The sequence below is a fragment of the Bombus huntii genome, chromosome 5 (genome assembly GCF_024542735.1).
Source record: "Bombus huntii isolate Logan2020A chromosome 5, iyBomHunt1.1, whole genome shotgun sequence".
Classification (NCBI taxonomy): Eukaryota; Metazoa; Arthropoda; class Insecta; order Hymenoptera; family Apidae; genus Bombus; species Bombus huntii.
In genome coordinates, this window is record NC_066242.1 from 12326911 (window position 1) to 12340718 (window position 13808).

Below are 13808 nucleotides of genomic sequence, written 5' to 3' on the forward strand. Positions count from 1 at the left end.
ACCCTGTCCTTCAAACGGCTTGCAATGCACCATTGTACATACGTAAATTGATAGAACAGAGCTGTCCACATGAGGATTCCTTCATCCTGCTCCATTTGTTACAAATTAATTCCATTGCAAATATGTTTTTTCCATTGTCTTTATGTAAATTTGTTACTCAATACATTTTGGGAATTTTGCAATTTTTAGATTTTGGAATTTTGAAAGTTTAGAGCTTCCGAAACTTTTCGATATGTGACATGGTTAATATAACGTAATACTCGATACTTGAAAAAAAAATATGTTCTTTGCACTCTCTATGCATAGTACACTCGTCTTGTAAATTTTTCTACGCTGTAAGATTTACCCCTGAATGATGCTAATTTTCTGATATTCCTATCATAGTAACTTCAGTTCCAACACAGATGGTTAAGGATTACATAATCTCCTGTGGACAGGCCTGTAGACCATAAGAACAATCATCAAAACGTAGTTCTGTAACAAGTGGAAGGAATCGAACAAAAACCGTGTACTTTCGTAAGTTTTACCGACGAGTCGAGTCGAGATCGAACAGCCTCGCGTGAATCGCTCTCGTAGAAGCGAGGTCAAGGGGGACAAGTTCGATAACAGGAGGCAAAAGATAGTACATTACGTCAAAGGAGGATAAATCGATGGTACGAAAGAGGGAGACATCGGCCAGTCAGACACTTACAGCGCTGACTTTTCGTGGTTTAGTGGTTGCCGTGTGATTGTTGATCTGTTTCACTCTATGCTCGCTGACTGACTCGATCGAACGTATGCTCATCCTCTCCTTGTTGTTATCGTCGTTCCCTTTTTCCTGACCAACGAACAGTTCATAGCTATGACATGAGAAGTCTGACGGTGATTTGACGATCTGATCGGCGGCGGCCACCGCCGCAACGGCTGCCGCCTCCCGAGCCGCCGCCTGCGCCGCCAGCTTATTCTCTTTCGCTAGAGCTGCTTCCTCGGCTTCCTGTTACAATACAAATACGTAAAATTTATAGTTCCATCGATTTTTGCAAGTAGATTTATTAATTATAGTTCAGAAATTGTTCTGATAAACCAACTTACAAGAGTGAATCATTTATTTTTTGAGAACTGTATATTGATCGAGTACTTATGTTAGAAAATAGAGTTGACCCAATAGTCGATAACAGTCGATTTTTATCTCAAAAATAAATTGTTCACTTACAAAGTCATAGTTTTCTTAGGGATACGTACTCTTATGGCTTCTTCCTCGGCAGCTTCCTCTTCTTCAGCTTTCTTTTGCAACTCGTCATAAGACATCGCGACAATAGCGAGGATTAAGTTAACCAGATAAAAGGAGCCGAGGAAAATGATCACGATAAAGAACAACATATGCCATGGACCGGCCGATCTAAGAACCAGTTGATACAGATTTTCCCAATAATCTTGCGTCATCAAACGAAAAGCGGAGAGTAGAGCCCAGCCAAAGGTGTCGAAACTCGTGTAACCATAATTCGGATTTTCACCGTATCCTTGTAAACACGTGTAGCCAGGAAGGCACTGCCTACATTCAACAAATTATATTCATTAAATATGGTAACGTGCAATAAATGATGTACGATAATGTAGGAATTAGAAAAAAATGGTTAAATTACCCTGCTCCAGATGAATTTCCACACAAAGGCATGTTTTTCGCCTCGTCCACGTACCAATTAGCTAAACGAAATAACAAACAAGATTAATTAGAGTTCATGAACTTCACCATATGCAAAATTATTTAGGACTTTAGTTTTTATTTAGACAAAATTTCAGACGGAACGTTCGAACGACTCTGAATGGCCGAAGAAAAACTCTTTGGAGAATTATTCATGCTTCCATGGAGCCTATTAGTAAAGAAAAGTTTCACGAAACATTGAAAACTTGCGAATATTATGCATACAGTGTAAAAAGTAATCGTCAAAAAGTAAAAATATATCTTCAAAGAAAACGATCCAAAAATATTATATTGATAAAGATTATCTCGATTATGTTAAATCATCTCGTTATTATTTCAGTGTTTTAATATTATCCTCGATAGCGTAGATATAATAAACTACCCAATGATCGCTATAATAAACTACCCAATAATTGAGGAAAAACTCCGAAAATTATTATACTTCCATTGAAACACCTACCAATCTCTAACTTTTGAATCTTGTAGTATATCAAACTGTGCAGGCAATCAACATGAAATGAATTACGTACTTTCATTGCTAACGAATCGCTCCCAGTTTTCATCGGTGAGATTGCCCCAGGAGCCGTCCTCGGGAAAGTTCTTTATACACTTTTGCGTGAGCACCCCCATGTAAATCTGGAGGCCCATCAACGCAAAGACGGAAAGAGAGAACATCGTCAGGATTATCACATCGCGCAGGTTCTTCACGGATTCTATCACAGCGCCGACAATGGTTTTCAGACCTGGCGAGCGAAACAAAAAAAAAGGGAACCAGATGGATTTGTCAGTAAATAAGCGACACTTTCGACGACGACGACGTTCAAGTGGCGGGCGTGGACGTAAACTTTCTTACGTATGTGTTCTTTTTCTTTTCTCTTTTTCTTTTTTTTTTTTTTTTATCTTAATAAAGAATACACCGCTTTTCGTTTCAGCGTGTGGAAAGAGAGAAAAAGAGAGATGATGAACTGACTGAAAAAAACAGATGGAAGGAGCTTCTTTTTTTTCTCTATTTTATTAAAAGGAGAAACATCGATGGAGGGAGACGAGGGACGAAGGACGAGATAGGTGGCTGGCAAAAAATAATAAGGGACTTTATTTTTTTTTTTTTTTTGTTTTCAGTGATCAACATTGGAAAAGTTCGATCCTTAGACGAACGTTCAATTTGGTAAAAATGATCACTGAACCGATAGTCGAGTAAAAGATGGAGGGGGCTGGCGAGCAAAAAAATGTGGCACACGAAATGGTATTATATGAAGGTATAGGGTAGCATTTTGATAAAGGATAGAGTTTGAAATAGAGAGATTTGATATTATTAACAGAGAATAGGCGTTGTCGGTGATGATGCGAGAGAATGTGTGTGTAAACAGCGAGCCGCGGCAAAAGTGTGTCTATAAAAATGAAATAGTCTCTAATAATCTGCGACTACACCCAATTGATCTATTTCTCTAAGCATACCTGGTACAATAGCGACAGTCTTCAAGGCTCGGAGGACTCGAAATGTCCTGAGAGCGGCAAGGTTGCCTAGATCTATGCCCATCGTCACATAACTGCAATACACCCGAACATCACACACATTACAGTGATACAAACAAAAAAACAAAACGATTTTATAGAAAAAAAACAGAGATAGAGAGAGAGAGAGAGAGAGAGAGAAAGAGAGAGAGAGAGAGAAAGAGACAGAGAGAGAAAGAATCGAAGAGAATAAGTAAAAAAGTTAAATATAATACTCAAACGATTACTCGCTACCAGATTTTTCTATTGCCTACCAAAAAACGTCTGCTTTGAAAACTGCTTGTATAATAATAATAATAATAATAATAATAAAAATAAAGGTATATATATATATAAAATATATACGTTAATATATATTTTATATATATTTTACAGGTAGCTATTACTGCATGCACTCGATGTTGCTCGATATGCCACGGTATCACGGGAATGTAATTGCAAATCACGTTCTTCTCCTCCTCTTTTTTTACTGTCGTTACTTTTCTCTTTTGTTCTCTTGTTACAGTGATGGTAATAGTAGTAATAATAATAATAATAATGATGATAATAATAATAATAATAATAATAATAGTAGTAGTAGTAGTAGTAATAGTAGTAGTAGTAGTAGTAGTAGTAGTAGTAGTAGTAGTAGTAGTAATAGTAGTAGTAGTAGTAATAATGACAGGATTAAATTCTAGTTTAATTAATGTGAATGGAGCATGAGAGTGATATCGTTCTCGTGATGCCGAGTCGCAAACGGATACTCGTTAATGTTGTAAGATACACGTAATTTGTCCATCTATCAACAATTACGTAATATATATGTATATGTGATATAATACGATGTATATATATGTATATATACACACACACACATATATAATAATAATAATAATAATAATAATAATAATAATGTACTAAATCTACAACAATTAATAATAAATGGATTAGATCGAATCGACGTTTATATATATATATATATATAGTATAGATATAATTACGCTATTCTAATCAACAATTACGATGATAATAAATAAATAAATAAATTAATCAATAAATACTCTGATTGTGGTAACTAGACATAATAATAATAATAATAATGATAATGATGATAATGTAATAATAAAAAATCTCTAATCCCTATCTAAGTAAACTAATTCATTATCTATTATATGTATATTCGATGTAATTGTGTAACAATACGTGTTAATACATAATATTGTATAATATATGTATATATCATGTATATGTAGGTATATACATATAGTATATATTTTGTATGTAATATATTGTATAGAAGTACGTGTGTGTAAGTGTGATAAAAGAGAGTTTGAAGAGTTAAGATTCGTCTCGCTACACAAATCTGTTTCTTCTTTCTTTTTTTTTTTTTTTATTTTTGTTTCAAACAGATAGCGTTAGCCAAGGTATCTAGCAAATAAATATTATGTATTTTATATAAGTATATGTATTGTATAGATGAATAAGATCTACGTTTAATAACCTGAACACATTCTAATCTTGTATACTAATTAGCGTTCTCGTGGATAAACGCTTCACTGCACCAACTCTGGTCGTACGGACGTCGACGACGTGATTCATTCAAAATCGGTCCTGTCGACGCGGTACGGCTAAGATCATCGTCATCGTGTTATACGAATCTACCCGTGGAACTAAGGGACACGGGAAAAAAACACAAAGTGTCTCTCAGGCTGTTCGAAACAAAGCCTGCTATAAAACATTTCTACGTAGCAATATTTTTATTATTTTTATTATTATTCTCACGACACAGCTTCGGTGATCGACATAAAATATTGTTAATAGTCGGGGTGAAAATATTCAGAATACGAAAAATATTTGCAATGTAACGATTAAAGTAAAACATTAAAAATATTTTTCATAATTACACGACGATAGAAGACCGAAGAAATAATGAACAATCTATGACTAAATCATTTATGGAAATTAGCAAGAGACATCGTTAACAGTGTCAGGTAGATTCGTGAATGATTCACCGGGAAAAGCGTGAATTACACTTCGCTGTCTCCACATCGTTAGGTTTCTTTTGGTTTTTTAAACAATTCGATTCCAAACGTAGATTGCTCAGAATGGATTTTTTCATCGGTGAAGAAAATCAGATTTGTCTCGTAACTTCCGCCGTGAACTTTTCCGAGAATCAATCGAGATTGAAGAAAGGGAAGAACTCACGCTTTCACGAGACCCAACAGATCTTACCACCGGACGACATATCGATTTCACGACTTTTCTCTTCTTCGATTCGAATCGACGCGTCGATTATTACAACGCGGCCAAACTGTGCTCAATGTTTTATCCTCTTTTTCATTAACGTCACAGATTCTGCTTTCGTCAAGCCTAAGTAGAGTTATCCTATATTCGTACTTCTTTATCGTTCTTCTCTTTTTTCTACTTCTTATTCCATTTTGTCTGATTGAAAAGATGGAATATATTTAAATCGAAAAAATTAGATTATTATACAAGTATAAAAATACTTTCCTTTCTTTCGATTATCGTTGCTTCAATTACTTGCAAAATATTAATTTCTTAAGGTAAATTCAAATTTGTACAAGTCTCGTGATATTCTCTTTCGTCACACGCTGTACTCTACCGTTTTTTTATGGTATTCTCTCTTTTCCTTCGTTTTTCTTTACATCATTTCTCTGCCTGTATGGTCCTCTCGGTTTTCGTTTGCTCGTTCGTCTCTTTTCGTTTGTTTTTCCATTTTTCCTTCCTTTCTTTTTCTTTTTTTTTGTGTTTTTTTTTTAGTTAAAAAATAAGTTTTTAACTACTCACGCTAAAGCTATAACTACGAAGTCGAGCCAATTCCATGCATCTCTAAGATAGGTAAAAGGCTGCAGAATGAAACCCCTCGCCATCACCTTAACGGCGGACTCAAATGTGTAGATGCCCGTAAATATCACTCTGAAAACAACAAACACACCACTCAGCTTTTAAATGCGATTTTCTTTTTCTTTGGCGCGCGCGCTCACACACACACGAGTCTTTGCTAAACTAAGCGATAGCATCCGATCGCTATCTATCGGCGTCTAATCGATTACAAATCGCCGTAGACAAGTCAGCTATCGTCGAGCAGGACCCGAGCGAACAATTTTTTTCTTCCATCCAACGAACGAAACGTTCACACAAGGCAGATGTTACGTTCGATACGGTTTCTCTATTTCTTTTATTTCCTCTTTTCTACTTTGTTCTTTTCCTTTTGTACTTAGATCACGGATATTTATACAAATTTATAGTTTCGCGAACGAAACTTAAACAGAGATTTACATTTATTTATTGCGAAAAGAATTATTTTTCTGTTAATCATAAAAGAATTTCATTACAGAGTCACATTTTTCTTAAAAAAATTGCAGAGTCGCGTCTCTGTTAAGAAGACACGATATACTGACATTTGGGAGCAATTTTATAGAAAATATGTTAATCGATATTTGCACAAACATCCGCAGTCTAATTGCATTGTAGTTTTATTGGTCGCACAGGTCGCGCACGTCTCTAAGCTACTTCTAGAGAGACTAGAACAAAACTTACCAACGGTTATACATATTTATCACAGTGTCTACTCATATATTTAGAGCTATAACACGTAGAACATTGCTTGAAATATCTAGATAGACTTTGAGCAACGTGTACTCGCCCTAAGCTTTCGATGACTCGTAGTTAAAATTTGATTCAACGAATATCTTATTTATCGAGTCAAAAAAAAAACAAAGAGAGAAAAGACGAAAAAATTTTAGGAATGTTGTAAAAAAAAAAAAAAAAATGATCGAGAAGGAGCAAAATAGAATTGTACGAGACTCATCTCCGGCTTAGGCTCGTAAGCACGCTAAGCTACATTGATTCACAATCACTGCAGAGCAAGCGTAAATATATAATTGTCCGATAAAGTTAACAAAAATGTAAGTAAAAAATTGATTGTAATTTCCGACACTTCCGACACTTGCGTCATTTAATCGCTTTACACGAGTTTCATCTCGAAGATAATTGTGAAATTATTCAAACAGTTATAGTGTTTAAAGATTCGAAGGTACAATAAGATTGTTGAAATAAAATACAGAACTCCTGTTCCTACATCTTTTACTGATTCGCTTCCATCCACTCAAGAATCATACAAAATCGAAGACTTGGAATATTCAAATCAGCGCACGAATGTCGATCTTCTTTAATAAATAACATAACTTCAAGATGCAATACTCAAATACAAATAGTAGAGCTCAGTAACAGTAGAGGTCAGTTAATCGATAGTTAACAAAAGGAATTTCAATTTCCACGAAGAGATCAGTTTTTAATTCTTGCTACTAGAAAAAGATACATATTAGTCACCACGAATAGGCAGCCTTTAATCTTGAAAGATTACAAAGAAAAATTTTAAACTTCCGATTCTTGAAGCTTGCCAGGTAAAGTTTGAAACTTTCAATTTCTGAAACATACGATAAAGTTTCGAAACTGACAGCCTTTTAAGTTTGCAAAGAGGAAGCTGAAAATCTTAGATTCCTTAAATTCGTAAAGAAAAATATGAAACGCTCGATTTGTGAAATTTACATGGAAAAATTTCAGACTTTCAAAGTCGAATACGATAAACAATAATTTTCGTCGCTCGCAAAGAGAAGACGAAGTAGAGGCTTTCGCAAAGACCGATACTCGTGCACACGTTGCAGCCGTTACACGCGTAAAATAAAAGACAAAAAAGGAGAACGTAGGCAAAATGTAAATTATGTTCTCGCCATTGTTTCACTAGATCGAGGGCGAGAAAAACGAACGATACTCACTCCGTAGACTCGATGGTGGGCGTAGTGGGCATGATCATGAGTATGCAGTTAACCAATATTGTAGTGATAATGAAGAGGGAGAACAGTGGGTGAACCAATATGTAAATGGCCACACGTCGTATTGGGTTGAACGGGTCGAGGATCCACATCGCATCTGTCGCTGAGAACCTGAATATGTCCTTTCCCTTGCTGATGACGACGAAGGTCTGGTCGGAAAGATAACAAAACAAAGGATATTACAGTAGGAAAATAGCAAAAGTAATAGACCCATTAGCGATCGTTACACAGTGCATACAACGATAAAAATTGTTTTCATTAGCATACGCAAAGAGTTGCTAAAAGAGTTTTTAGTTAAAACCTCTTTTATCTAGCTTTTGTTTCTCATTTTTAAAATGCGTTGAAATATTTGAGATTCTTCGCGTTCTTGTTTCTCAAATAGAGGTACATCGTACAGATTATTGCGAAATAACGAATAAATATTCTAAATTGAACGAAGAAGGATACAAGTAGCAGGAAGAACTTCCTTTCTTGTATCTTGGTAAAATTCGAATTTTTCAAACGAGATATTAAAACCTCTGTTGAACAACTTAATTTAATTAATAACTTACTACTTACTTAACAACTAACTTTAGCGAGTTATACAAGATTGGGATTCAATCGGGAGCGATCATGATAGATATTTTAAACAGCACATTAAATCGCAAAATAGATCCTTGATTTTATGAAAAATTTCCTTCGTCAAACGCAAATTTCTTCCTGTTCTAAATATGATTTTAACAAACAATATTCCGCATAAGGAACATTCAATTTTAACATTAGAGAAGAAACACGTAATTATTAGAAAATGGTGCAGGACGTTCTTACAAAATAACTAAAACCTTCCATGCAATACATAGAAGATAATATCCGATAAGGACATCTCTCGTTCGTAAAATTGATACGATTCTATCTTTTCCGGTTTCGTAATAAAATATCGATACCCTTTGGTTATGATAGAAGCTATCGATATCCTCGAGAGGTGTGGAGGCCAACTCGGGTGGAAATTCGTTGTGCAGTCGGACCGGAATCGGTGCTCCTTGCTCGAGCATCTGATCCGGCTGAGGACCCTCGTCCTCGTCCTCGTCGTCATACCGAACCTGCGAACGAAACACATCTAAACACCACTGTCTCTCTCATATGATTCCGTCTTGCTTGTCGTCTTGCATCGAATCATCATTGCCATAATCTTTTCTTTCGTATAGACGTGCTAGAAATTATATACAGATAAAAGAAAATAAATAATTACACCCCCGCTACGTATTATTATTTGCGCGAGGATATAGATTTGTATTGAAAAAAAAAAGAGAAAAAAATGATATTAACGAGATATCATCGAGGGTGATTAATGAAATAAATATTTCCAAGATATACACATATATATAGAGAGAGTTTAACCGTACGAAATGTACAACTTGATATAGTGTTTATGTATATTTATGCAAAGATTAGAAACAGAGAATTGTCTTGTGATTATTTATTCATCTATTGGAAATATTCATTTTGTATATATACTTGTCCGCTATGTGTGCACCGGTGTTATTCATAACCCGCTTCTAGATCAGCTCTACGCGTTCCTAATCGTTCCACAGCTTATTATGCATCGCAAAAGAACGTCCCGAGCTTCGTTTGGCAGGCGTTTCTGGATCAAAGTTATCGCCATTTCTTAGATGCTGATCCGAGGATATAACCAACTCCGTGAAATCCGTCGCATGTTGCACCTTTCATTACCGCATTAGCGTCATTGATTATTGGCAAAGGCAATTTTTAATACGTTCGAGTATTAGAATAGAACGATTTGTTCAATATGAATCAGAAAATGTTTTTACATAGAAATGAAATAATTAGAATGTAGCTATGATTTTATAATCGTGATAATACAATTTAGGGGAAGCAACAGAATTCAAAACTGTTACGATTACTTAATTTCTGTCCTAATCGTTGTCTTAATTGTTTTATATAAATCTCTATGCCGTACAGGTAAGATACGAACAGTTTTTACGAAAAGGTCTTACGAAACAAAATAATTCATACAATATAGAACATAAATTAGCCAATTAATCCATTAAATAAAATCTTAGTCGCAAGGAGATGATTTTGATTGAAAATTCCAATTTGCCCGATAAAGTTGACGTTATCCGTCGTTAACTCGAAGTGTCAAACTGTTTATATCCAGTGTCATCGGTCTCCAACGTATTAAATATTCTCCGCTATTAAATATTAATTAAATAGTCGTCACGTGCTTCTCGAAGTTCGATAATGTTACTCGAACGTACACGTGCCAATTTCCGGCTGAAATATTAAACAACCACCGCGCAGCTTACCAAGTTTGCTCTGTGATACTCCAAGTTATACAAAAAATATCCCTTTCAATTTAAAATATTAAATAATTATCAGGAAGTACGTAGCAAGTTTCATTATGCTGCACGTTCGAAAGTATAAAATATTCATGGTACTCGCCACGAATATTACGGAGATGGTTTTCGTTTTTGCACGTACTACGTGTATTTTACCGATAGTGCGACGCTGCCCCACATTTCTCCCCCCTCTTCTTCTCCTTTCTTTCCTTTTTTTTTTCTCTCTCCTACTTTGGAAGCATCGGGAACATCTATTCCGCGTCTAGTCTGAAAAGCAGCTATGGCAACTAGTCGTATAGAAGGCGGCTATATGTACATGTTATATACATATACGTGTGTACAGTACGAAATTGGTGCTAAAAGCGGGTCGTGAACATACGAACCTGAGTAAGGTCCACGTGATCTGCTCGTTTCCGCTCTCTCTCCGCGAATTTTCTGCCGAGCGATTATTAGAAATTCGAAGTATGCCCACCTGCCTTTAACGTTGGTTCTTTTCTTTTCTCGTTTCATTAACACTAGAACCCCGGGAATTTCACAGATACTCGTTGAACGCCACTTTGATCGTGTACGATTTTCTTCGTTTTATACTTCTTCCTTTCTTTCTTTCTTTCTTTTTTTTTTCTTTTAACATTACTAAATACTTCTTAATTATTCTATGGAAGAATTATCGATCGTGTTAATAAGATACATGGACAGAATGAAATAAAATGGAGATTTTAAGAGAACATGAACATTCTCTTCAATTTACGTTCTACCATACTTCGTAGAAATTTAAATTCACGTACGATCGATTTTTGATTGCTTAAAAAAAGATCTACAACTGGATAATTTTGTCTGTAGAGTATTCAAAATTTTATATATTTAAAAATATCTAAAAGATCATCAGAGAGTTCTATGAATAAGGATACTAAAATAACGAAGAAGAAGACATCAAAATGACAGCGTTTAGGGTTTTAGTGTTAACTACCAGCGCGTGACCAGCAACCTTCGGCTGGCGATAATAATTAGCACCACGAAGAAAGAAATGTGAAAAATGTATATTCACCACCAGTGTAATCCTTTTTCTACGTATCGATGTTTTGATACTAAACGGTGTTCCGCGAAGACATTTTAATCTTTAAACGTATCGATCAAACGAAACATTTATACAAAGCCAAAGAATAAAAATTCTTTCGATGTCAGTGGTCTGCTGAAAATTTTGTGCCACGGCTTTTGTAAAAATCGATTGAAAATTAATTAGATCGTGACCTAATCTAGCTGGATTATCTGGAAAGCATTTTATAAAAATTCCAATAGATAATAGTATCCTCTGAAGCTATTATAGATGCACATACACGAACCTACTACTAATAACCAACTATATACTATGGTCGTTAAATATATATGTATAAAGATCTACCTAAATCTAATTTACACAAGCGAGAAGTGTCTGTTGATGAATATTCAAGCTGAACTTCACGGCCAGAGCAGAACACACGGTGCAGCAAAACACGTTCCTCATTGATCTTCTTTTCTTTTTTCCTTCCTTTCTTCTTCCCTCTGTTTTCTTTCCTCTTGCTTTGTTGTTCGAGAAGTTGAATGAAAACATGGCAAGTTGCTTTGAGAATACCCATTAAGGACCACGTGATAAAATAACGTGTACAAGTAATTTACACATTGTTTTATCAAGATATTAGAGATTCTTTAGAGAAACATATATTGGACAAATTAGATACACAACGGAAATGTTCATTATTTAAAGAAACAATAATTTATTATAGCGTTGTAAGTTAAAATTTCCATGAATCGGCGAAATACTGATTTATCGTGGCACTATAAATTGAAGTAGTTCTGTAAAGATTCGTCGAACTTTATGAAATTGTACAATCTACGTAAATCTAAGTAGGTATAAAATAACCAACGATATCCTTGGAATTCCTTTTCATCACCACAATGTTAAAGAACAGGAATTAATAATGTAAATTTACCAAAAAAAAAAAAATCCCAAAGGAAGCGTTTCGTCGACATTGGCCCTTAATAGATTAAAAATCGATCTCTCACGACCTCTGAAACCTGCGCATACTGAAAACAATACGACGCTATCTTCAATGAAAACGTTTCTAAAATCTCAATCATACTCGCTTATTTCCATGTCAATTCCATTGTTATCTTCTGTTTTTCGTATCAATTCTAGTTTCGCGACAATTAATCAACTTCTCGAACCACTTAAACGAATACTCATCTTTGTAACAAAGAACAAAACCGAGGATAGAGGAAAGAAAAATCGGGAGAAAGAATTTCGTTCGATGAACGATCACGAGATTTATCTTTCGAAGCTTTCCGCCAAAAGATTCAATCATCTCGAAAATCAAACATATCGGAGACGCGATATTTTGACTTTCTCTGTATTGAGGAATCAGAAAAATTCCGCGGATGAAAATCGGCCGCGATCAATGTTCTTCGATAGGAGAGAGCATCGTCTCGCCTGATGACTGTATTGCGACGTATCAACGATAAATCAATACGATTCCAGGAGAATGGCCACGCCGCTGCGATCATCTGCGAATTCGCTTGCACGCGCTTATGCTGCTACTATCGAAGCGCGCAATTTAATGAATAAAAAAGAAAAAGGATTACGTACAAAGAATGTCAGCTCCAAGCATTGCGGATATACGGCATACGATCTATAGAAGCGTTTCCAGGCGACTGCGAGCTCTAAACCAGACGTGCAGCACTTGACGAGAAAAACAAGTCGGACTCTGCGAGCTTCTCGCGTTCGCGTTCTTCATTCTTCGAATGTCGTGTCCGCGACGGATTTTTCTGAATATATTCGTCTTTAATGATGTATCGTGCTTGCTTCATTACGGAAAATACACGCTATAACTGGAGCTACAGTGAATTTTTTTTTTACTTCGTTTATCTTTTCCATTTAGATGTAGAATAGAATTGAAATTTACTTTTTATCTGGTGTTATCGAATTTCGACGAAGTTCGTTTTTAATCGTACATCGGAGTACTTTATCGTTGAACATAGATTTTTACACGAAGAAGCGAAATTTCGAATTTAATGTTGTTTCTCTATTTAAATTGTATAGCAAGTTTGTAACCTTTAGTTATCGAATTTTTATGAGTTTTTGCTTATCTTCGATAAAAATAAAATATTATATTTACTGCTATATTATTTGCAATTAGATAGTATAAAAGATGTTACTATACAGAATTTAATAGTATCTTTTAATTAATCTTTGTCTCAATATCGATCCCTTTTCATTTCTTTCAACTTTTCATTCCGCAAATAGTTCCCTACGAGCGCTTAATAACCGCGACTCGTCCAACTTGTCACGTCAAGTACCGTGTATAATTATGCGTAGTTCTTAGCAAAAAGCCCGTTCGAAATGCGTGTGTACAGAATCGTGCCACCAAACGAACGCGAACAACTCGTTATGATCACGTTTGACCGGTGTAT

General features: G+C 35.3%; 1 protein-coding gene across 35 annotated transcripts in view; it reads right to left on the reverse strand.

The window, feature by feature from the left end:
- Positions 1-13808, reverse strand: part of LOC126865872 (sodium channel protein para) — a 69737-nt gene that overhangs the window by 32022 nt on the left and 23907 nt on the right. For 34 of the 35 annotated variants that reach the window (XM_050618767.1, XM_050618790.1, XM_050618781.1 and 31 more), the window contains 8 exons: positions 8952-9107; positions 7972-8177; positions 5981-6109; positions 3137-3228; positions 2212-2424; positions 1623-1683; positions 1222-1531; positions 692-973 (listed from right to left, as the gene is read on the reverse strand). In XM_050618767.1, coding sequence (XP_050474724.1) covers positions 692-973; positions 1222-1531; positions 1623-1683; positions 2212-2424; positions 3137-3228; positions 5981-6109; positions 7972-8177; positions 8952-9107 — 1449 coding nt within the window. Of the gene's footprint in view, positions 1-691; positions 974-1221; positions 1532-1622; positions 1684-2211; positions 2425-3136; positions 3229-5980; positions 6110-7971; positions 8178-8951; positions 9108-13808 lie in introns of those variants that run through there. The other variant, XR_007689705.1, reaches the window with a different exon arrangement.